At 32.5% G+C, this 27,027-nt stretch overlaps 1 protein-coding gene across 4 annotated transcripts in view; it reads right to left on the reverse strand.

Annotated features, from left to right (window-relative positions):
- Positions 1-6,722: 6,722 nt before the first annotated feature.
- The window catches only part of LOC139485296 (rab3 GTPase-activating protein catalytic subunit-like), a 41,864-nt gene continuing 21,559 nt past the window's right edge, over positions 6,723-27,027 (reverse strand). For all 4 annotated transcript variants that reach the window (XM_071269703.1, XM_071269701.1, XM_071269700.1 and 1 more), the window contains 14 exons: positions 26,499-26,572; positions 25,640-25,732; positions 24,499-24,662; positions 23,807-23,914; positions 21,205-21,377; positions 19,721-19,775; positions 18,891-19,381; positions 17,866-17,947; positions 17,193-17,304; positions 15,484-15,605; positions 12,395-12,491; positions 11,532-11,632; positions 8,111-8,329; positions 6,723-7,058 (listed from right to left, as the gene is read on the reverse strand). In XM_071269703.1, the coding sequence (XP_071125804.1) occupies positions 6,837-7,058; positions 8,111-8,329; positions 11,532-11,632; positions 12,395-12,491; positions 15,484-15,605; positions 17,193-17,304; positions 17,866-17,947; positions 18,891-19,381; positions 19,721-19,775; positions 21,205-21,377; positions 23,807-23,914; positions 24,499-24,662; positions 25,640-25,732; positions 26,499-26,572 (2,113 nt within the window). In that variant the 3' untranslated portion in view covers positions 6,723-6,836. The remainder of the gene's footprint in view (positions 7,059-8,110; positions 8,330-11,531; positions 11,633-12,394; positions 12,492-15,483; positions 15,606-17,192; positions 17,305-17,865; positions 17,948-18,890; positions 19,382-19,720; positions 19,776-21,204; positions 21,378-23,806; positions 23,915-24,498; positions 24,663-25,639; positions 25,733-26,498; positions 26,573-27,027) is intronic.

Genomic DNA, 27,027 nt, shown 5'->3' on the forward strand with positions numbered 1-27,027 from the left:
TGTGCAATTACCTATTTTTATGCCCCACCTACGATTGTTTTCTGGGGTGTGCCTTCGTTCAGGTTAAAGTTTTTGGTCAAGGTAGTTTTTGATGAATCTGAAGTCCAATCAACTTAAAACTTAGTACACTTGTTGCTTATGATATGATCTTTCTAATTTTAAAGCTAAATTAGACTTTTAGCCCCAACTTCAGGGTCCACTGAACATAGGAAATGAAAGTGGGAGTTTCAGGTAAAAGTTTTTGGTCAAATGAATCTGGAGTCCAATCAACTTAAAACTTAGTACATATGTTCTCTATAGTATAATCTTTCCAATTTTAATGCCAAGTTAGATTATTACCCAATTTCACGGTCCATGGAACATGGAAAAGGATAGTGCGAGTGGGGCATCCGTGTACTTTGGACACATTCTTGTTTACTGATGAAAAAAAGATACTAAATTGCTGATTTTAACTTTTGTAATCCTGAAGTTTTAGTTCTTGACAGATTGAAAATTGGCACATTCTGTTGTTTTGGTGCATCCCTTTAACATTTGCTCTTGAATTTTTAAAAGTCTGCAACTATTGACAAAATCATGAAATTGAGAATTTTCCTTTTTGTCAAAGAGTAATGGTTCCAGATGGATTGGAAATCGGCAGGAATCTGATGAACAGTAGTTGTCGTTTGTTAATGTAATTTATACGTGTTTCTCATTTCTTGTATTTTTATATAGATTAGACTGTTGGTTTTCCTGTTTGAATGGTTTTACACTAGTAATTTTGGGGCCCTTTATAGCTTGTTCGGTGTGAGCCATGGCTCCGTGTTGAAGGCTGTATGTTGACCTATAATGGTTTACTTTTATAAATTGTTATTTGGATGGAGAGTTGTCTCATTGGCACTCACACCACATCTTCCTATATCTATATAGAAAGCGGTAGGTCCAAAAACTCAGTTTTCTGTTAATTTGAAAGCTTAATCCTTGTTGATATTCTGATGGCGACATCATGCAAGTACTGTCATGAATCACACTTAATGGCAAAATTTCAACAGAACCAAGGAAACACCTCTTGAGAAATATTATTAACTGCATTTAGTTGGTTCCTTCTTTAAAAAGAGTGAACCTTTCTGACATAAATAAGTTGTGGTATGACTGCTAATGAGACAACTGTAAGCAGTTATAGGCACATTCCTGAGTTGGTATGATAACCACTTGTTTGCAGTGGTATCCAAAACTTAAATGAACATTCATTAAAAATAAAATTTTACAGCATGGATGTATATATCATAATTTTTTTTCTGAACTCTCCTCTTAGATAGCTCGTTTCTCTTGGGACAATAGACTTATTTACACAGCAAAGGTATAACCAGATTTGATGTTAAACTATAAGCTAAAATACTCTACTTTTTGCAAATAAAAAAATGTCTATGTAAAGCAAATCACTTTCTAATTATGACCCACTTGTGTAAATGAAACAACATTTTAAATATGACATGTATTATTATCTTCAGATAGTTGACAATTAGAAATATATTTAAAAAAAAGAGCAGATACAAAGGGACGATCAAATATCAAAAGTCAAATAAAAACAGCACATCACCATGGCTCAAAACTATAATGACAGTACAACAATAAATGAAATAATTAAACACCCCACCTAACACAAGGGTTGATCTTGGGTCAATATTATATGTATATTGTCTATTCAGACTTCTACAATTATCAAAGCAATCTAATCTTTTACATAACTTTGCTCATTGGTCAAGGTCGTACTGTGTAATATGCACACCTCACCTATTGTTAGCCTTTGATGGATAATTTGTTTAAAAGGCATAATACAATATCACACTGTTGATCTATTTGACATATTTTCTAACAAAGATTTCAATGTCATGACAGTTCTTAATTTAATGACAAATTCCAGTGCATTGAAAGACAGTCAATGCTTTGAAAGGAGATCCCTCAGTTCATGGTGAAAAAAAACCCTTTCAATCTTATTACAAATGTCAGCGGTTTAGAAGATATGAAACAAGAGTGCTCATGCTGAAATGTCTCACCTTCTTTTCTAACCATCGATGTTATGTTGATAGTCGTAAATTTTTAAAGCTTTACAAAAGCTTTAGACATATACACCTTACAATCATTCCATACACCAAATATAGTTGACCTATTGCACAGTACAAATGTATTAGAAACAAGAATGTGTCCCCAGTACATGGATGCCCCATCCACACTATCATTTTCTATGTGCAGTGGACCATGATAATGGGGGCAAATTAGAAAAAATCATATCATAGGGAACATGTGTACTAAGTTTCAAGTTGATTGGACTTCAACTTCATCAAAAACTACCGCGACCAAAAACTTTAACCTAAAGCAGGACAGACGAATGGACGAACAGACTCAAAGACCAAAAAACATAATGCCAATAAATGGGGCATAAAAAAGACCAAAACTCAAAAACTTAACTTTGACCACTTAACCATGGTCAGTTGACACCTGCCAGAACATGTACACCTTACAATCATTCCATACACGAAATATAGTAGACCTATTGCTTATAGTATCTGAGACCATTAAAAATTAACCTTGTTCACTGATCCATGAAATAAGGTTGAGGTCAAGTGAAAACTGTCTGACAGGTATGAGGACCTTGAAAGGTACGCACATACCAAATATAGTTATCCTATTACTCATAAGAGAGGATTAAAGAATACTAAAAATCTTAACATTTTTTTCCAAGTAGTGACTGAACCATGAAAATGAGGTCAAGGACAATGGACATATAACAGATGGAAACTTCATAACATAAGGCATCTATATACAAAGTATGAAGGATCCATCATCCAAGTCTTCTACCTTCTGAAATATTAAGCTTTTTAGCTCACCTGGCCTAAAAGGCCATGTGAGCTTTTCTCATCACTTGGCGTCCGTCGTCGTCGTCGTCGTCTGTCGTCGTTAACAATTTTTCAAACATCTTCTCCTCTGAAACTACTGAATGGATTTGAATGAAACTTAACATGATTGTTCCTTAGTATATCCTGCACAAAATGTGCGCTTCGATTTTTGATCCGTCAAAAAACATGGCCGCCGTTACTTAAAATAGAACATAGGGGTCAAATGCAGTTTTTGGCTTATATCTCAAAAACGAAAGCATTTAGAGCAAATCTGACATGGGGTAAAACTGTTCATTAGGTCAAGATCTATCAGCCCTGAAATTTTCAGATGAATCAAACAAACCATTGTTGGGTTGCTGCCACTTAATTGGTAATTTTAAGGAAATTTTGCAGTTTTTGGTCATTATCTTGAATATTATTATAGATAAAGATAAACTGTAAACAGCAAAAAAGATCAGCAAAGTAAGATCTACAAATAAGTTAATATGACCAAAATTGTCAATTGACCCCTCAAGGGGTTATTGTCCTTTAATGACAATTTTTCACAATTTGTTCATCATATTTGCTAACTTTAAAAAATCTTCTCCTCTGAAACTACTGAATGGATTTGGTTAAAACTTAGCATGATTGTTCCTTAGATTATCCTGCACAAAGTGTGTGCTTTGATTTTTGATCCGTCAAAAAAATATGGCCGCCGTTACTTAAAATAGAACATAGGGGTCAAATGCAGTTTTTGGCTTATATCTCAAAAACGAAAGCATTAAGAGCAAATCTGACTGGAGTAAAAATGTTCATTAGGTCAATATCTATCAGCCCTGAAATTTTCAGATGAATCAAACATCCAATTGTTGGGTTGCTGCCACTTAATTGGTAATTTTAAGGAAATTTTGCAGTTTTTGGTCATTATCTTGAATATTATTATAGATAAAGATAAACTGTAAACAGCAAATATGATCAGCAAAGTAAGATCTACAAATAAGTCAATTTGACCAAAATTGTCAATTGACCTCTTTAGGAGTTATTGTCCTTTAAAGACTTTTTTCACAATTTGTTCATCATGTTGACTTACTTTAAAAAATCTTCTCTTATGAAACTGCTGTATCAATTTCAGCCAAACTTAGGCTAAATGAGTTTCAGAGTTTCAGAGTATCTAGTATAAATTTTATATTTCATTTCCTTGTATGTCAAGAAACATAGCTCCTATGGCTAAAATAGAACATAGGAGAAAATGATTTTTTTTTGCTTTTGAAGAAAATAGGACGATTCAAAGAACATTTAAATAAATTGGAAAGCCAAAATAATCATTGATGAGAGATTAAACCAAAAAAATTCAGGTGAGCGATTCAGGCTCTTGAGAGCCTCTTGTTTAAAATGTTAGCTAATGCAGTCCCTGCCGCCACCAATCACTGTCTCTATGTTGAGCTTTCTGGGACAGAAGTCACAGGCTTGACAAAAAACGACCAGACACAAAAACATAACATTGACCAATGAACCATGAAAATGAGGTTCAGGTTAGACAACAAATGGAAGTTTTTAACGACCTTGACTGGCTATACAGCCCTTGCACAGTCGGTAAAGGTTAGATGACACCTGCCAAATTGACATTTTCCCTTACAATCATAGTTGACCTATTGCTCATAGTATTGGAGAAACTGACCTAATCACATAACTATAACATTGATGAGTGATCCATGAAATGGGGTTAAGGTCAGGTGAAACTTATCTGATTGACATTAAAGTATTTCAAGGAATCCATATACCAATTATATTTATTAGTTACTTATAATAAGTTAGAAATTCACATGACAAAAATTTTTCTTTTTCCAAGCAGTTGCTGAACAATGAAAATAAGATCAAGGACAACGGAACATATGACAAACATAAACTTTCAATAAGAGTATTAAACATCCAGGTCTTCTACCTTCTGAGATATATATACAAATAGTTAAAAGTTCAGCCATCATTGCTGGTGAATATGCTAGTATGTAATACCTAGGTCTTGCATACTGCAACTTTCAAGAACTAGAGGCTCTCAAGAGCCTGTGTCGCTCACCTGTTAATGTGTTTACTGATGTCGGCCATCTTCGTTGGTAGGCGGGGTCATTAGACACTTTTTTTTAAAATAGATACCCTAGTACAATGTATTATGATTGTAGCGAAGTTTGGTTAAATTTGGACAAGTCGTTTTAGAAAAGATTTTTATACAAGTTACAAAAATGACAAAAAGTTGTTCAATATTGACTATAAAGGGCAATAACTCCTTAAGGGGTCCTCTAACAATTTTGATCATGCTGACTTATTTGTAGATCTTACTTTGCTGAACATTATTGCTGTTTACAGTTTATCTCTATCTATAATAGTATTCAAGATAATAACCAAAAACTGCAAAATATCCTTAAAATCACAAATTTTAGGGCAGCAACCCAACAACCGGTTGTCCGATTCAACTCAAAATTTGTGAGGGGATATATCTTATTCTGATGGACATTTAAATGTTGAAAGATTTGCCCTAAATGTCTTAGTTTCAAAGATATAAAGCAAAAACTGCATTTTACCACTATGTTCTAATTTTAGCCATGTCGGCCATTTTGTTTAGTAGGCTGGGTCATCGGACACATTTTTTAAACTATAAACCACAATGATAAACCACAATGATAATTGTGGCCAAGATTGGTTAAATTTGGCAAAGTAGTTTTGGAGAAGAAGATTTTTAGAAAAGTTACAAAAAATGACGAAAAGTTGTTAAAAATTTACTATAAAGGGCAATAACTCCTTAAGGGGTCAACTGACAATTTTGGTCATGTTGACTTATTTGTAGGTCTTACCTTGCTGAACATTATTGCTGTTTACAGTTTATCTCTATCTATAATAATATTCAAGATAATAACCAAAAACAGCAAAATTTTCCTAAAATTACCAATTCAGGGGCAGCAACCCGACAATGGGTTGTCCGATTCATCTGAAAATTTCAGGGCAGATAGATCTTGACCTGATAAACAATTTTACCCCCATGTCAGATTTGCTCTAAATGCTTTGGTTTTTGAGTTATAAGCCAAAAACTGCATTTTACCCCTATGTTCTATTTTTAGCCATGGCGGCCATCTTGGTTGGTTGGCCGGGTCACGCCACACATTTTTTAAACTAGATATCCCAATGATGATTGTGGCCAAGTTTGGTTTAGTTTGGCATGGTAGTTTCAGAGGAGAAGATTTTTGTAAAAGATAACTAAGATTTACGAAAAATGGTTAAAAATTGACTATAAAGGCCAATAACTCCTAAAGGGGTCAACTGACCATTTTAAATATGTTGACTTATTTGTAGATCTTACTTTGCTGAACATTATTGCTGTTTACAGTTTATCTCTATCTATAATAATATTCAAGATAATAACCAAAAACAGCAAAATTGCCCTAAAATTACCAATTCAGGGGCAGCAACCCAACAACCGGTTGTCAGATTCATCTGAAAATTTCAGGGCAGATAGATCTTGACCTGATAAACAATATTACCCCATGTCAGATTTGCTCTAAATGCTTTGGTTTTTGAGTTATAAGCCAAAAACTGCATTTTACCCCTATGTTCTATTTTTAGCCATGGCGGCCATCTTGGTTGGTTGGGCGGGTCACCGGACACATTTTTTAAACTAGATACCCCAAGGATGATTGTGGCCAAGTTTGGTAGAATTTGGCCCAGTAGTTTCAGAGGAGAAGATTTTTGTAAAAGTTGACGGACGACAGACGCAGGACGACGGACCACGGACGCCAAGTGATGAGAAAAGCTCACTTGACCTTTCAGGTCAGGTGAGCTAAAAAAAAAGAGTAAAATTTAGGACTATATAAAAAACAAAAATAAATAGCATATAGTTTTTTATTCTTAGTTCAATAAATAGCAGAAAGACATAACAACATAGTAAAATTAGTTTTTGCAGACTTAACAATTTAAAAATCCTAAAATTGACATAAATCACTGAAACAAAGAATCGGAAGTGAAAGCTCCAGCTAACTGAAAATGATGACCAACCATTATACTACAAAACATTTTCTGTGGTAATGTTTTTGAGTATGTAGCAGGCCGTGGAGCCATTGTTCGTAAGATGTATTCTCTGGCAGAAGGTTGAGGAAAGTCTGATATTGCACTATTTTTGTTTTCTGATAAACTCTCTTCTTCTCCAATCATGTTTACTTCCTGTAATATCAAAATAATAAACGAAATTAAATAAAACTGACCACGGTTAATGATTATGTTTCAAAGTACTATTATTACTGATACCTATAATATTAAAGTAAGATAGTTCCCATTTTTTTTTTAATTCTTTATTAGAAATCATGCTTGCATGACTTCTGTGGAATAATAAAAAATCATGAGGTGCAAAGGGTCCAAAATTAACTTTTGTTTGATTTCATCAAAATTTGAATTAATGAGGTTCTGTGATATGCCGAATCTAACTCTGCATTTAGATTTTTAATTTTGGGTCCTGTTTTCATATTGGTCTACATTAAGGTCCAAAGGGTCCAAAATTAAACTCAGTTTGTTTTTAACAAATATCGAAATATTGGGGTTCTTTGATGTGCTGAATCTAACTGTGTTTTTAGATTTTAAATTTTTGGTCCCCTTATCAAATTGGTCTGCATTAAGGTCGAAAGGGTCCAAAATTAAATTTTGTTTGATTTTTTACAAAAATTGAATTCTTGGGGTTCTTTCATATGCTGAATCTGAACATGTATTTAGATTTTTGATTATGGGCCTAGTTATCAAGTTGGTCCAAATTGGGGTCCATAATTTTAAAGCAGTGTAAGGGAGATAATCCATTATATGATGTTTGGATTACATTTGGATTACCTCCCTTACATTGCTTTAAAATTGTCTTAATTGTTCATTAACCAAGAAACCCTTGTTTTCCTCCCTTTTTGCCCTTAATTCCCAAACGGTCTGAGCCATAACCCCTCCAAAGTCAATCCTAACCATCCCTTTGTAGTATGGAAGCTTGTGGTATAATTTCAGAGAAATTCACAAACTCTAACACAATTTATTGCCTGGAAACTACAAAAATGCCTATTTGGGCCCATTTTTTGCCCCTTATTCCTAAACAGTTGGAACCATAACCCCCAAAATCAATCCCAACCTTCCTTTAGTGGTTATAAACCTTGTGTTAAAATTTTCTTGAATACTAAAGTTATTTCATTCTTTAATAACAATGGATGGTTTTCTAATTAATGCCTTACTGGTGATGAGTTTACCTTTTGCTGAGCAATAAACAACTGATGCAAACATGATCCTACTGTCCCCTGTGAAGCTCCTTCTATATCTACTTCAGGCTTCTGTAGTAATTGGGTCAAAAACTGAGACAACTCTTCTTCTTTATCACTATCATTTAAAAAGTCTGTTGTGAACTTTGTCCTCAGAGATTTTGCTTGAGCAATCATATTTTCAAGTGTTGTAATCATTCTTAGTAAATCCTAAAAAAATAATCAGTAAATTCTTACTTTTAAGTTGCTGACTGAAAGAAGACGTGAGCACCATTGTGTATTGGATATATCTACTTTGGTTCAATACAAAATCAATAAACCATACCCTAAAAGCTGTGTATACAAAGTTTACATACAAATTGGTGGGAAAAAATATTTAAAATTGATATTTATACATGAACACTTATCAGACAAAACCTTTATCCCTACATTCTACAACTCTAGATTCTTCTGACAAGAAAAGGTAACTCTAGGCTACCGAAAGCTAAACATTTAGTTCAGTCTCTGTGGCCTAGTGGTCTAGAGCGTGGAGTAGTGCAGGTGTTGTTGTCTTGATATTTCAATAGCATGAGTTTGAATCGCTGCAAAGGAGGAACAAAAATTTGCTTCTGCCGACCTCAAAACGATCCAGGATTTTGCAATAAGGAGTTTCAAAATTGCATCCATGCTTAAATTCACATCCTTTAAAATTGAATAATAGATGTTTTGTTTCATTTCTTCGAAAATTTAGAACAACTTGACATTAGTCCATGCTTACTAAAAAAATTTAAAGAAATGGATGCTTGTAACCTATTTAATTTGCTCATTTTTAAAACATGACTTTTTGAGAACGTCGCATGGTGTCATTTATTAGATTCATTTTTTCAAGTGAGAGTTTTGTTTATATTTGAATATATTCAGCTATGTTTAAAGATGTGTATAATGTCAAATAATAAAAAAATACAAATTGTTTAGTCTCAAAGAAAAAGATTTCACCTGCTATGTCTGTTGAATAGGTGCAATTGGGTACTTGTTGCAATTTGGGTACTGTGACATTATGTATATCTTCCACAAATGTAACAAAGGTGATAAAATTATCCTTTATTTAAATCACCTGCAAAAATTGTGTTCTTTCAATGTGAAAATATTAGCAGCATGGTTGCCTTTTTCATTATTTTATTATTAGCAAATATAGCAAAAAGAAAACTTTAACTCCACTAAATTTAAGAAAATTAAGATAATATGCCAGGTGGTTATCTCTCAGACAATTGTATTACTTAAACCTCCCCATTAAGGCTATCCACCCAGGAGCCAGAAATTCTACAGTGGCATGACTTTTAGTAGTGTAAGTTTTATAAATGAACTTAAATTAGGTTTGTAATAACATCATGTCCAGGGTTTCCCCTGGGTCAATTATTTTTTTCGCCACCTCTTTCGCCAAAACAATATATTTTTCGCCACTTTATTATTTTTTTCGCCAAGTAACATAACTATATTTTTCGTTTAAAATTTACCTTTTTTTCTTACCCCCCCCCCCCCCCCCCCCCCCCTTTTTCCCTTAAATAAGATGATTTTGCCCCGTTGTGTCTATGATTATTCTGTCAAACTTATTTTAGAGTCTACATTTAATGAATAAACACTAAACATTTACTTTAAAACAACAGATTTTGTTTTTAACATAAAAGGGAAAAATATTCATTGTATTTCAAACAACTTTTCTAAACTACAGTGGAGTCCCCGGTGTCCGCGCGGCTGGTGATACCGCACATTTGCTGATATAGTTATATCAACACCGTAACACAAATGAAATTGTTCTTGTTATTGTTTTAGCATTCCGAAGGGAGAAAAAAGAATAAAATAGATAAGTTCCAGATTGAAATAATAACTGCAATCCCGTGATTTACAATATTTGGCAAATGGCCATTAAAAGAAATTCAGCATCAGATAAAATTTGTTATACTTAAGTCAATTTTTTATCAAATTGAAATAATTTTTGCTCTGCATCATTGGCAGTGTGCTTGGTTTGAATTTAGCTACCTTTTGTAGCAGCAAATCTCTCCTCTATTCAAAATAAGCTATTTTTGGAAGGCATGCGCGAAATCACCGGACATTGGAGGAACTCTCAGAAATGGGTTTCCCCAATTTTGGAAACCCATTACACAAAATCTTGAGGGTGAAACCCTACAAACTGATAAGTTTATGAAATAAAAGTATGTTATGAATGTATTCACACAATATTATCCAATTATTGGTTTTATCAGTTAAATGAAGTGAAGACATAAGTCTTAGGTGCGCGAATACACCGGACTGCACCGTATACTTTTAATAATAAAGAAGATATAAGTCCTGGAATACATTTGTACAACAAAATTAATGGACATGTTTTGATTATTTAATACCAGTATAGTTCGTAGGGAAAGTTTCTTTAAAAGAAAAATATTGATGTGCCCTTTTGTACTAATTGGTTTTTACAACAAAACAAAAGCTTTTATCACATGATATTTTGATCCCTCATTTCATGTGTAGTCATAACATTGAAGGGCTACTCTCATTCGAGGGGTTGTTCCCAACCTTTTGAATAGATTTCTTCATAACGACAGTTTTCTTTTCTTGACCATTGTAAATGAAAAAGTTGAGACTAAAACTATGCTTGAAACACACGTGTCACTCAAACGACTTTAAAGTAGTCTCCCTAATCAATTACCTATATTAAAGTCAAAGGATAATTCAAGTTTTGAATCGGAGATTTTTCTTGCTTTTGAAAATTTTTCGTAACAACAACAGCTTTCTTTTCTAAACTATCTTTAAAAGGAGAGGAGACGTCAAAAGTTTGCTTCAAACACGTGCGTCGCAAAGTCGTAAATAAATTCTGTATGTGACATTTAGCGGAAGCCATTTAAGTTAACCATATCATTTTGTCAAACAATTCAATCAACACCTTTATTAATTAGTCCTTTGTTGTCGATAGCTATAAAATGCAATCAGCTGATTATTGATTTCCTGTCCAAACCTTAATGAGGTCAAGGTGAATTCCGAGTATTGTCTGATCGGGTAAAGTCAGAGAAACTCGAAAAAAGTAAATAAACAAGATGAAGGAAAATAAATCGTTCTATATATTTCTTTCGCCAAATTCTTTCGCAAATGACTAATTTTTATCGCCACAATTATTATTTTTTCGCAAATTGCGAAAATGGCGACCGCCAGCGGAAACCCTGATCATGTCAGAGTCACAGCTAACCTTTGAATATTTTGTTTGCATTGTTTGATTTTTGTTTGTTTAATTGTCGATTCTATTGTGGAATTTCAATGATATTAGACATTTTTAACACATGCAGATCAAACGCAGAAATATTAAATTATAAACAGTACTTTATCACATTTTTTTCTTCAAAAGTAGAAACCAAGCTGTGAACAGAAATACATAATATATTACCTCATAATGTTTAGCATTTTGGTTAAATGCCCTTGTGACTTTGGAAGCTCTAGTTATCACTTGGTCTAAAATGTCTTTCAGTCTGGGTATATCTGAATCATCTGTAATATTTAATGGTAGAAATATAATTCACACTTTATAGCTGACATACAATTTATACTTTACAATATAAATCACACTTTATAGCTGACATACAATTTATACTTTATATTGGATATACAATTCACTCTTTATAGTAGAAATATAAATCACACTTTATAGCTGACATACAAATATACAATTCACTCTTTATAGTAGAAATACAATTTATTGTTAGTTTAAAGCCTATATTTACTATTTCCATCTGATATAACGTAGAATGTTGGTTTTTTTTTCAAACCATGCATTGTATGTATTATTATGTGAAATGCTCCTTTAATAGTCAATAAGTTAAGGTAAGTTCCTGTTAAAGTAGTGGCATATGTTGTGGTGTTCATGGCATGTAAACATAGTGATAACTCAACTGGAACATTTCTGTCACCTGTGAGTACTCAAAAGTAATCATGATTACTTTAAAGAAAAATAATCTAATGTAATCAATTACATTTGAATTTAGGTGTAATTGTAATGTAATCGATTACATGAACTTAGCAAAATAATTGTAGTGTAATCAATTACATTTTAACCTAAACTATACCACATACCTGTCTGTGGCATAGATATTCCACAATAGTCAGTCATGTCATGGTAATAACATTCATGGAGGAATGACTTCAACTTAACCATATTCAACCCTTGGTTCAAAAGCAGCCATGTAAGCAGCCACACTTTCAACAGCAGGGTAAAAAAGTGTGACTAAACAGACAGATTATGAACACACTTACCGTTTTCTACCACTTTTATAATTGCAGCATGTATCAAACATGGCATTAATTGTAATATAACATCAGCTGGTTTCATAGCAGACAGGAAATGTAATACCTGTCAAATGTAAAACAGATATTATGATAATTGTTATACAACCAACTCGTTCAAAGACAGGAAAACAGTATAAATGTAAATTACAAGGTCAAATTAAACAATAAATGTGGTGTAATTTCAGCTGATCATGTGGATTTTTCATCCTGCATTAAACTTCATAATTTACAGTCAACTATAAGACAAGTACTGATTTTAAATGTTCAAATAGTTGTATACAATACAATGTTTAACTCATAAAGGTAACTAACTAAATATTTACAGATTATCATTGGATATCTCAACTTGATGGTTTTTTTCACTTTCACCGTACCTGCTCAAGCGACAAATTCAATCTTGTTGAGATTACCAAAGATAATCTATAAATATTTAGTTAGTTGGCTTTTAACTTATACATGAATTAACTAGTTTTCTAACAACTGGTCAATTCTATTCTAATCTTGTATTGCAATGTTTTAAAAAATATCATGTGTTAAATCCAAAATTTCTCTGGTAGAAATAAATCAAAGAGCTGAAATCTCTGAGGAAAAATGACGCCACTGCCTCTAATATTGGGATATTTTTTATGCAAGTCTTGACATGTCTCGTAAGCATATAATTGATATTCGTATATGAGTGTGTGAAGTGAAGATGACAACTGACTGGTTTTTTTTAATACAAATTAATAGGTCAAGATTCAAGATTACCTAAATGATCTAAAGTATCCTATGACTACTGACTGTTTTTTTTTGTACAAATAAATAGGTCAAGACTACCTGAATGATCTACAGTATCCAATGACTACTGTCTGGTTTTTTTTGTACAGATAAATAGGTTAAAAATACTGGAATGATTTACAATATCCAATGATTACTAGCTGTTCTTTTGTACAGTACTAATAAATAGGTCAAGACTATTTATATGATCTACAATATCCAATGACTACTGGCTGTTCTTTTGTACATACTAAATAAAGACTACCTGAATGATCTAAAGTATTCTAAGTAATGTGAATTTTGTTCTTTCTTGCAATTACATTTTTCTTAATCAAGAATACAGACTACTAGTATCCTTTCAAACCAAATGATTATGAAGAGCCTGTTGTAATAAGCTCTTATATCCCACTAGTCCTATAACCTATGACTTCGCATTTTTATTCAATAATTAACGTTTTTATACTGATATTTTCATTTTTTTTTTAAATTTTTGAATGCAAAGTGTGACACATTGATAGTTAATTTTTTTTTTATCAGAACAGTAAATAGAAATAGTAAATAATGCTCCTGAGGTCATATGTTATAGGACTAATTACCCACATACTCATTAAATAAGTTACTAGTGACATACACAAATGTAGTTATTTCTGTTACTTGAAGCAAATTCTATTTCTGTAGATTTATACAGATTTCAGAGATTACAAGTCAAAAGAGGATGGATAAGTCTCCAAAATGCTTGCCAAACTGGAACTACAAAAAGATCTCCAGACAAGGACGAACAAGACGTTGAAGCCAAAGTTAGTATTTATGTACAAAACAGTTGAGGGACTGATTCACGCTATTGAACCAGACAAATTCCTCTTAAAAAGCATGTCTAAAGAGAACTATATCTGCCGAGAAATTCAAAGAATACCATGCAACAACTATTGTGGAAAAACAAGTAAAGAATAACTCTTACTGTGAGTGTATTGACATTGCACCAAGTAAAACACCGTACAATATTCAAAACTCACTTTAGGGCCTTAATAATAGGGTACAAGTCAAATCGGCACCTGGTTAAATCGACATCTAGTCAAACCGGCACCGGTTTAAAGTCAATTAGGCATCAATAATATATATACATGTAAATGATTCAACCCTTAAAAATGTGAATAAACATGATAAAATTAGGTTAATATTTCTGGCCAACCCCTTCCTTATCTAACTCATCTTGGGTAAATACTGTAAAATTTCTGGACAACCCATTCCTTATTTCTACTGTTTTTGCTTAAAATACTGTTAAAAATATATATCAAACAAATCTAACATGGGTGCCGAATTGACTATATCAAGTGCCGATTTAACCAGGTGACAATTTGACTAGATGCTGATTTGACTATACGGGTGCCGAATTAACCAGGTGCCGATTTAACCAAGTGCCGATTTGACTAGAATTCCGTAAGACAGTGATCGCGCCGAATCAGCTAGACGACACTGTTGTGCATGCATCAAACATAGAGAGTTTCAAATCAGTTCTCCCGCCCTGCCAATAAAACCGTTGTATTTAAGCCAGTATCGATATCGACAATTTATTCATATGTCAGATACAGTCGGTTACAGACTCTACTGTTGTAACTTTGTAAACAAAGATTGAGTCGGATTTCCGGTACTTCGATCTGTCTTATAACCAGTAGAAAGTGGACCAACACAGACACATTATATTTTCTTATAAAAAAGGCAGTTGTTTGTAAAAAGAAAAGACTATCAAGTTTTCCCCGATTAATTGTATATCTTTAATGTTTTAACAACGTTTTAGTTTTACTTAACATAATCAATAAAGTTATAAAAACAGATTTATGAGTATCTTAACAACATTGGTTGGTACACTTCGATCTTTTTGGTAATACGAAGGTCCGGAGGTATGTAAGCTGGTTCCCGGTTGATTACTACACAAAAATGATATACAAGCAAATTCCAGTTTGTATATGAAATAGTAAATACGAAACCAAGCGTGGTAGACGGAAAAATGTAATGGAAAGTAAATACGAACCAAGCGCGGTAGGCAGAAAAATGTAATGGAAGTTCAGTTCACTAGTATCGGAAACATGCCACTGAAAGCGTCAATTTTCAAAAAAAAAAAAATATGAGGTGAGGACACATGAAACAAACTTTTCCCCCTAAGCAACTTTGATTATAATAACATATGTATGAATAGTTCTATCAAACTTACCAGTGGCATAAAAATAAACCCCTGTATTAGACAAAGTGTAATTCTAACTTGTGAAATCTTAAATATATTTTTTTTAGATTGTCATACTAACCTTTTCAGCTTCCTTTGTGTCATCAAATAATCGTTTCTGTCTATAAGCTGGAACTGGCTTGGCACTTTGCCATGCTTCGTACCATACATTCCCTGGTATTTGCATTCTTGGACTTAAATAACCTGAAATTATTTTAAAGAGTGAACAATAAGAAATACTTAATCAGAATCTACATTATTGTTAACAACAGATTTTATGACATTAATTTAAAAGTGTAAATCAATGTATTTTTATGCTGAAATTAGGACACTCTACATACCTCTGGTATCCATCTATAAGGAGACTGACATATCTTAGGCACCAGACCTTGGTTAACATATTTTAATTCATTTAGTCAATTTTGTTTACTTTTTAAGCCTGTCATCTATTAATAAGGTACATCATTTTTTTTATATAGCATTTAGAATTTGAATAGGCAATTTCTTAATGTCTATTCTAAAAAAAACCATGATTACCTCCAGCAATACACCTTATCGCTAATCCCGGCTGACCCGTCCGGTTGAACTTTTGACGCATACAACAATCGCTTTTCTATTGTGGCGTCAGATATTTTGTTTTATGACGTCAAAATTTTACGGGAACCTGTGTGATATCCAGTAATGGCGGACAAATAGCGATAAGGTGTATATATTCATAACTTAAACTGTTCCTAAAACATATATTTACAATCTAATTACAAAACAATACATATGACCAAGTTATTGCCCTTGCCATTATTGAGACTTTGTTAGATCAATGATAGAATAAATCTCTAGCAAGTTGAGTCTTTTCCATACTACTAATCTACAAACCTTTAATGCTTACCATAGAACTTTACAGATGATTTAAAACAGTACACAAACCCTTGGTTTTTGTCTGTATTATTTTCACATTTATAAATTTGACCACATTCTGTTCTTTAGTAAATCATTCTTACTATCCTTCAAATTTTGTCCATGTACGATTGTTAAATATACTTATAACTATTAATTATTACATTAAGATGTGCATCTGTGTATTATCATTTGATATACTTTTGCAGACAAAGTGAACATTATTATTAACAAACATTCTAAGAGCATTGCAAGACAATACATAGTTCCCTACCAGTTAGAAAATAAACGTACAAAAACAAAATGATAACTTGATCTCTAACTTGTCATGGGGTAAACTATATAACAAATATCAAGTAAATATCTTCAAGCTTGACTGAAAAAAAGTGTGGAAAATTGATTATTAATGTGAATTTTCTAAGTCAAAAGGACCATAACTCTGCACAAAATCATCAGACCGAAACAAAAATTGTACTTGATCTGTAACTTGTCATGATAAAACAATGTACCAATTATATAATAAATATCTTCAAGTCTGAACAAAAAAAGGGCGGAAAACTGAATATTTTTTTGAATTTACTTAAGTCCAAGGACCATAACTCTGTAAAAATTATCAGACTAGAACAAAATTCAAACTTGATCTGTAACTTGTCATGATAAAACAATCTATCAAATATCAAATCAATATCTTCAAGCACAAAGAAAAAGAGTGTGGAAAACTGATTTTACTGGACTGACGAATGACAAACAGACAGACTGACAGACGGAGTGCAAACATTAAGTTCCCTTTGACTTCTTCAGTAGAGGACTAATAAAAATATTGAAACCTTTAAGTGTTGTCTGCAACTATTCATTAGAAAACTTTTAGCCATAAACTGTACATTAAGTTGTACAAACCTTTCTGTTTTGTCTGTGAATTATCATTAGACCCTGTAGATTCTTCCTCTATCCAATCTCTGGGTGAGTACCACCTTACAAAATCTTCTATAACACAACCAGGATTAGCTGCCTATAATGAAAATATGTAAACTATGCTGCTGGACTTCTATGTGAAAGTACATGATGTCAAATTTCTTAAGACCACAACTTGCTGCAATGTTAAAGTGCATACAACAATTCACATTTATTCCATTGGCAGTTAACTCATTTTTGATATTGAGGACAAAAAAAGTTTTCCTTTCTATTTCTAATGGCATCTAATGAAATAAAAAAATGATAAAAAAATTGATATGTATAGAATTCTATTTGACATTTTTATACATGTACAACACTTCTGACTGGATGACATTGCAAATGTTATTGGGATATGACAATTGCAAATATCAGATTTACTGGTTCTTCTATCTGTCCTTAACCTTAACCTCAACCTTTTATTGAATTTATTCTTTTAATACCTTAAGGTGAAAATAATAAGGAGAAAACATGTGACCTGTATATTCAATGCTATATTTAGTAATCTGACTGAATGGTTATACATGCTTATTCTTATTCCGAGTAAATTTGTATTAATCAAAACAAGATTAGAACACCCAAATATGTCCTGCTGCATATCAAATCTTTTTCAACTTACTTTGAAAGACTCCATATCAGATATAAGACAAGCACTCTGCATCCTTGCTCTCAATTGTGCCCCCTCTGCAGAAGTTCCTAACCTGTAATAAATAATAATCATTATATACATGTATTAAACATATTTCAAAAAAGACCAAATACATTTTGAATAGTGGTTGCTCACCATTTAATTTTGCTTTTAAAGCTATGAATTATCATTTTCAATTATTGACTGATGATGCAAACTCAAAAAGACAAAAATAATACATTTGACATAACTTTCATAAATGATTTACTTCCTTATTGTCTCATTAAAAAGTAAAGGTTACAAATTAACCATAGTTTTGCTGCTCACCTGTTATTCAGTGGTTGTTGTTTATTGCTGTGTTACATATTTGTTTTTTTATTATTTTTTTGTACATAGATCATGCTGTTAGCTTTCTCGATTGATTTGTTTTACATTTGGTATTTCACGCCTTTTATAGCTGACTATGTGGTATGGTTTTGCTCATTGTTGATGGTTGACAGTGACCTATAGTAGATAACTTCTAAGTCATTTGGTCTCCTGCGGAGGGTTGTCTCATTGGCAATCATACATCTTCTTATTTACATATTGTATGTATTAAGAGGTAACAGGCTATTATTTCAGCTTGGAATTATTTTCAATAATGGAATTTGCATTATTTCTTGTGCTTGAAATTCTTAATAAATTCCATGTTTATTCTGTATCATAATGTTTTGAGCGGTGCATAACGCTTACCATACAATGCATTTTGTATAGATAGTGTTGTGAGCGGCTAAGTACATTCTATTTAAAATGTCCTATCTTCTTTGTAATAGAAAGTGTTTTGCACCGCATAGCACAATAAAATATTAAAAATTTCAAGCACAAGAATTAATGCAAATTCCAAAATTAAGAATAATTCCAAGTTGAAATAATAGCCTGTTAGATGTTAAATGGAAAGCAATATATCCCAATAAGATGTTTTTTTATCTGTACACATGTTTTATTTGTTTGAACAAACTGTATATACCATGACTTACTTGGCAAGTATTTCAGCATGTTCTTCTAACATGTCTTCTGTCATAGGAGCTGGTTCCTGGGTAACAGGTATATATAACTGTTCCCCTGTACTTAATAATTGAATATCATTAAATGCAGAAAGCCGTCCTTCAGGTTTATGTGTCACAGAGTCCACAAATGATGATGATTCACTTAGTGATGTGTCCATTGTTTCACTAGAATCTTCCTTTTCATCAACGTCTTTATCTAGTTCTGTTGGAGATTTGGAAGGAGAGTCTTGACATTCATAGAATTCATCATCATCATCTCCTGAACTATCACTTTTTTTTCTTTCTGATTTATTTGAACATTCTTCTTTTCTTTTCCTATTTTCACTTTCACTTTTGTCATTTGATGCACAATTGTTTTCTACTTCCATTTCAGAAGAGTTTGAATCAATATTTGTTTGACTAGTATATCCTTTGAAAAGAGTTTCTCTCTGAATCTTTTTCTCTATACAACTATTTAACATCTGTAATAAATATGTAATAAAACACTTTTTAAAACTGTTAATCTGAAATTGAAGTGATAACTTTTTGTTGTTTACAATTACTCTCTATCTATTAAATTTTTTTCCAATAAACTGTGGGATAAGGTTAAAATTGTCGTTATAGTCAGGCAATATCTATGAGGAGTTGACTGACAATTTCTGCAATGTTGTTTATTTGTAGACTTTGAGATATGTGATCATTTTAGTTGTTTTAAAAAGTTTCTCTATATCTATTTTTTTTGTCTTTTTGTTGAGATCATGGTATATCTAATTAATTTGCAATGTTAATACATTTAATTCAAAATGTTTGTTTTTACATACCTGTAATTTCTGATAAAGTAGACATGACCCTAAGTGTGGAGCTGATTTATTTATTCTGAAATATAATTAATTGTCAATATCAATTCTTCATTTTATCCATCACTTAGAAAGCAAAGAAAAACAAGAATGTGTCCACAGTACACGGATGCCCCACTCGCACTATCATTTTCTATGTTTAAAGGACTGTGAAATTGGACTAAATTCTCTAATTTGGCATTAAAATTAGAATGATCTTATCAAAGGGAACATGTATACTAAGTTTCAAGTTGATTGGACTTCTACTTTATCAAAAACTACCTTGACCAAAAACTTTAACCTGAAATTTGCACTATCATTTTCTATGTTCAGTGAACCGTGAAATTGGGGTCAAAACTCTAATTTGGCATTTAAATTAGAAAGATCATATCATAGGGCACATGTATACTAAGTTTCAAGTTGATTGGACTTCAACTTCATCAAAAACTACCTTGACCAAAAACTTTAACCTGAAATTTGCACTATCATTTTCTATGTTCAGTGAACCGTAAAATTGGGGTCAAAACTCTAATTTGGCATTTAAATTAGAAAGATCATATCATAGGGCACATGTATACTAAGTTTCAAGTTGATTGGACTTCAACTTCATCAAAAACTACCTTGACCAAAAACTTTAACCTGAAATTTGCACTATCATTTTCTATGTTCAGTGAACCGTAAAATTGGGGTCAAAACTCTAATTTGGCATTTAAATTAGAAAGATCATATCATAGGGCACATGTATACTAAGTTTCAAGTTGATTGGACTTCAACTTCATCAAAAACTACCTTGACCAAAAACTTTAACCTGAGGCCAAAAACTTTAACCTGAAATTTGCACTATCATTTTCTATGTTCAGTGAACCGTAAAATTGGGGTCAAAACTCTAATTTGGCATTTAAATTAGAAAGATCATATCATAGGGCACATGTATACTAAGTTTCAAGTTGATTGGACTTCAACTTCATCAAAAACTACCTTGACCAAAAACTTTAACCTGAAGCGGGACAGACGGACGAACGAACGAACGAACGAACAGACGGACGGACGAACGAACGAACGGACGCACAGACCAGAAAACATAATGCCCCTCTACTATCGTAGGTGGGGCATAATAAACAAAAGCAAAGTTAAATCATAAAACTATTTTCAATCGTCAATATATTAATATTACCATTAATTGCCCTATATTTTCTATTTTAAAAATACACAATGTGTTTTTTTTATGTATAAGAATGTTAAAACCTGTAGAGCCATTAAGTCTTGCCCAATTCATTGAAATAAAGGTAGGGTCAAGTCAATTTGTGTGTGTAAGTTTTGTAGCTGTTTTGCCTGTTAAATCCCTTAACAATGTGCGTTCACATGCAGGATTTTTTAGAAATTATAATTCCGGTAGGTTAGTGGTAGTCATGAAATCTTAGAAGTTCCAAAAAAGTTTGAGACATTAAAAATATTACTCATGACCTTACCCTTCTATTTCATATTTGTTCTCCCATCTGTATCTCATTTCCAGTACAAACTCCTGCCACATCTGAGCTAACCCCTTCAGACCTCCATTGTGTTTGTTAACTATACATAAACACACAGCTAATCTGTACACTAAACTATCTGTAGGTGCTGTCTTTAATCTTTTAGGTAATGACTTTAAATAGAAAATAATCTAATTGCTTTTTCATGCATCAAACTTGTGAAAATATATACTAGAATTCATTTATATTTCTGAACAATTTTCGTGGATTTCTAAGGTACTGGATAACAAGGAATTGAAATGTCAACTAATTAAAAAATTTCTAAAGGATTGTATTCAAACTTTGCCAAAGCCACGTAATCAAATATCAACAAAAAAATGTTTTCCTTAATCCACAAAAATTGGTAACCATGTCATCTTTTTTATCCTCTGTAAGGAAGCTTAAAATCTAAATGAAAAAATACAACTTACTCAAATATTTATAAATGCCTAGGAATCAATTAGTTTTTTTTTTCATGTATGTAAGCATTCAAAATAAACAGTCTGGTTTTTTTTTAATTGCATCAGTGAAGGCACCTAAGCATCATTTATCTGTACAATTTAATGAAATAATTAAAAACTAGAGGCTCTAAAGAGCCTGTGTCGCTCACCTTGGTCTATGTGAATATTAAACAAAGGAAGCAGATGGATTCATGACAAAATTGTGTTTTGGTGATGGTGATGTGTTGACTATAAAGGACAATAACTCCTTAGGGGTCAATTGACCATTTCTGTCATGTTGACTTATTTGTAAATCTTACTTTGCTTAACATTATTGATGTTTAAAATTTATCTCTATCTATAATAATATTCAAGATAATAACCAAAAACAGCAAAATTTCCTAAAAATTACCAATTCAGGGAGAGCAACCCAACAACGGGTTGTCAGATTCATCTGAAAATTTCAGGGCAGATAGATCTTGACCTGATAAACAATTTTACCTGATGTCAGATTTGCTCTAAAGGCTGCGGTTTCAGAGTTATAAGCCAAAATCTACATTTCACCCCTATGTTCTATTTTTAGCCATGGCGGCCATCTTGGTTGGTTGGCCGGGTCACTGGACACAATTTTTAAACTAGATACCCCAATGATGATTGTGGCCAAGTTTGGTTTAATTTGGCCCAGAAGTTTCAGAGGAGAAGATTTTTGTAAAAGATGTTTAAGATTTACGAAAAATGGTTAAAAATTGACTATAAAGGACAATAACTCCTTAGGGGTCAATTGACCATTTCCGTCATGTTGACTTATTTGTAAATCTTACTTTGCTTAACATTATTGATGTGTACAGTTTATCTCTATCTATAATAATATTCAAGATAATAACCAAAAACAGCAAAATTACCTTAAAATTACCAATTCAGGGGCAGCAACCTATCAACGGGTTGTCCAATTCATCTCAAAATTTCAGGGCAGATAGGTCTTGACCTGATTAACAATTTTACCCGATGTCAGATTTGCTCTAAATGCTTTAGTTTTTGAGTGATAAGCCAAAAACTGCATTTTACACCTAAGTTCTATTTTTAGCCATGGCGGCCATCTTGGTTGGTTGGCCGGGTCACCGGACACAATTTTAAAACTAGATACCCCAATGATGATTGTGGCCAAGTTTGGTTTAATTTGGCCCAAAAGTTTCAGAGGAGAAGATTTTTGTAAAAGATGTTTAAGATTTACGAAAAATGGTTAAAAATGGACTATAAAGGGCAATAACTCCTAAAGGGGTACTTATTTGTAGGTCGTACTTTACTGAACATTTTTGCTGTTTACAGTTTATCTCTATCTATAATAATATTCAAGATAATAACCAAAAACAGCAAAATTACCTTAAAATTACCAATTCAGGGGCAGCAACCTATCAACGGGTTGTCGGATTCTTCTCAAAATTTTACAGCAGATATATCTTGACCTGATTAACAATTTTACCCTCATGTCAGATTTCTTCTAAATGCTTTGGTTTTTGAGTTATAAGCTAAAAACTGCATTTTACCCCTATGTTCTATTTTTAGCTATGGCGGCCATCTTGGTTGGATGGCCAGGTCATCAGACACAATTTATAAACTAGATACCCTTATAATGATTTTGGCCATGTTTGGTTAAATTTGGCTCAGCAGTTTCAGAGGAGAAGATTTTTGTAAAAGTTAACGCCGCCAGACGCCAAGTGATTAGAAAAGCTCACTTGGCCCTGCGGGCCAGGTGAGCTAACAAGAATGTGTCCATAGTACACGGAAGCCCACTTGCACTATAATTTTTCTATGTAAATTGGATCAAAACTCATTAAAATTAGAAAGATCATATCATAGGGAACATATGTACTAAGTTTCAAGTTGATTGGACTTTAACTTCCTCCAAAACTACCTTGACCAAAAACTTTAACCTGAAGCCGGACAGAAGGACAAACGAAAGAATGATAGAAAAGGCGAATGGACAGACGCACAGGCCAAAAAACATAATGCTGCTTGTATATTGAATGATCAAGCAACTAACACCATGTGCATATGCAAGATTACATGAAATTACGATCACTATCCTATACGTTGATAAGTGATTTCTACAATTTTATAATCACCTCTAACAATGCTGTAAACTTTGAAGGATTATTATTTTCACATGTGTTTTCTTCCTCCCTTTCATCATTAGCTTTCTCTAATGGATCTTTGGCATCAGGAAACAAAAACTGAAAATAAATTTCAGGAAGAATTTATATCAAACTTCATCAAACCTTTCTTTTAATAATAATTTCTATATTGCTCATCCTTTCTAAATTAGCCCATTAATTAACCAGAGAAATATCCGAAATAATCATTAAAAACTTCCCCAGTAATCAATCATGCTATAAAGTTCAGCAAACCCTGTCTTGACATGTCACCCTCTTTTTATTCCTCTGTACCTATGCATTTTGAATCTAAACTTAATCATCAACTTTCTTTGAAAACCCGTTTTAACTAGTTCTGAAGGTTACCTTTATATACAGGTTTAACAGTATATCAGCCTCTTGAAAATCAGTTTTAACTAGTTCTGAAGGTTACCTTTATATACAGGTTTAACAGTATATCAGCCTCTTGAAAATCAGTTTTAACTAGTTCTGAAGGTTACCTTTATATACAGGTTTAACAGTATATCAGCCTCTTGAAAATCAATTAACACCATTTGATTGATTGATTGTTGGAGACTTATGTCACTATCAGCACTTTTGGTTATAACCTGGAGGCCAGTTTTTATTGGTTAAGAAAGTAATGATATGACATAATAAATATTTACCAGCAGTATGTCATTAATGGTATCATGAGATATGGGTGCCTCTGCCTGTTTAACAGCTAATCTACTTCCTGCTTTAGAGACAACATTACTAAGTGATGGAATGTTATAACCAACTTTATTCTCTGTCAGTCTGTGTAAAGCATGACTTATATCTGCAGTAGCATCTGAAATTATTAATGACAATAATATAATAGACTATCCCTTGAGTAAATTTCAGTATATATGTATAAAAGATTATTTCTTAAAATCAAGTCAACTCCAGGGCAAGTCATTGTTGGAAAGTTAACTTATCATGATGATGAACAGACATAATTTAAAAGATATTGCTAAATGACCAGAAACAATGATGGGTTTCTAAATGATGTGAAAACCAATAGGTATTTTTTAATAGATCAAAAGCTTGATGTAAATTTGAAACATAATACACTGTTAACCAAACCAGGGGAGATACTTCACATAACATTAAAGTCTATTTTCATAAATATACAGATCTATAGAAGGTATTTATCATTTCTTTGGCATAATCATGTTCAAACTGCATTTTATATTTGTGTATGCTTTATATCCCTGTGATCAGTGGCTATAGATATAGTGTTAACTCATCATTCTGTCCTAATCTCTTTCAATCTTTTAAAAATTCATCAGTTGTCAGTACTCTAGATTTTATATGTTTTGGTATGTAGCTAATTATTTTTTGGGGGATCAGAAACGTAAATGGTGCTTTACAGTTCAAATTTATATAGCATAAAATAAATAGATTACCTCCTTTTGAATTGTTTATACAACAGTTCAACCTTCTTTGAATATTTGTACGACACCTTTATCTACTGCATTTTAGAATGAAATTACATGTACAAGAAATTCAATAAAACTGACTCTTTGGTAAATGACTACATTGTATAAGTGCTTCACATGATGGGATATACAGTGGGGGATCCAGAAATTTTCATAAGAAGGGGCCCACTGACTGCCTAAGAGGGGGCCCGTTCCAGTCATGCTTCAGTAATTCCCTATATAAGCAAACAAAATGTTCTCAGTAAAGGGGAAGGGGCGGGGCCCCCTGAAAAACCCTCTAAATCTGTCTCTGATATATAAATGGTCCAACTCTTTACAAGGTAACCCATGATTGTTTCTATCATACCATTATCTTCTTCATCAGATAAAATGTTCCACAACAAATCTCTTGTTGTCTCTTTACTGTAACAGTGCTTTAAGAACTTGTGTATATAAGTCCCTGTAAATAAACAAATTCAAATTAAAATAAGATTCAAAAAGAAATATGAACTGTATCAATTGTATAAATTCATTTTCTACTTGACCTTGCAAAATTTGAAGTATAGTTATCAACTAAAATTGAGAATGAAACTAGCCTTTTTTTCAGAATCTAAAAATTTGTATAAATTTCATTTTTTTTTCTGTACATATATTCACACACTTTAGTTGCTCCAAAACTTCTATCTAGGGGTAATTGCCATCTAATTTTTCATTTATAAGTTATAACAATATACCCCAATGTACTTGTGGCCATGTTTGGTCCACATGTTTCAGAGGGGATTCTTTTTGAAAAAGCTAACAACAATGGTGAAAATAGAAACCAAGTGATGAGAATAGGGAGCTCCAAAAAGAGTTACATGTGAAATTTTTATTTTACATTATTTGTGTTCACTTTCTAAAAGGCAGCCAAAACTACCACATACATTTTGAGATTTTTCCATTACCTTTAAGATATCAACAAAAGCATTACCCTAAAAAGATGTCTATTACAAAGACAAATGATAGTTGCTTTTATGTACTTCTACCAAAGATTCATGTGAATGGCAATTTGTGGTGATCAAATATTGATAATAATTCAATGATGTTACAGCAAGATTTCCACACTGAAACCCCAAAATGATATCATAAAATTCATTTACTAAAAAAATTCACGATTTTCATTTTTTGCAATCAAAGGTTGCCTATAAACAGTGGCACTTATCAAACCACCTTCTGTAATACATTACCTAGTAAACATCGTGGATCTTCAGTCTTGTTTATTTTTGCTGTCCACTGAGGTGCTAAAAGTGGATCAAGATCGCTACAAGTATAAAAATCCCATTAGTAAAATCTGGTAATCAATTTAACAAGGCTTTACCAAGAGAATTAATAGCAATAACACAGAAATGCTATCAAAGGAAAATGTAAAATTTGAAAAACCTCAACTTTTCTGTTGTGTTTTCAATATGCTTCATTTAAAAAATGTCTTTCTCGTTTCACAATGCCATATAAACCAGGAACTACCTTATACTTTTAAAGGTATCAATTTCAGGTTGTTTTTTTAAAGAGATCAACTTAAAATATAATAAAATTTAAATTTTGATACCGTCAACTCCACTTAATTGAACAAATTTGTAAGGGTTCCACGGAACCCAGTGTCTCGCCTACTTTTGCTGTAAATTGCAGGATCAACAAAAATGAGGGAAAAAATCAATAAAAATATTCCGCTTGATACCATGTTTGGATTGTAGGAAGCTTCTGTCCAAGTTTGGTAAA

This window comes from Mytilus edulis, chromosome 8, assembly GCF_963676685.1.
Source record: "Mytilus edulis chromosome 8, xbMytEdul2.2, whole genome shotgun sequence".
Classification (NCBI taxonomy): domain Eukaryota; kingdom Metazoa; phylum Mollusca; class Bivalvia; order Mytilida; family Mytilidae; genus Mytilus; species Mytilus edulis.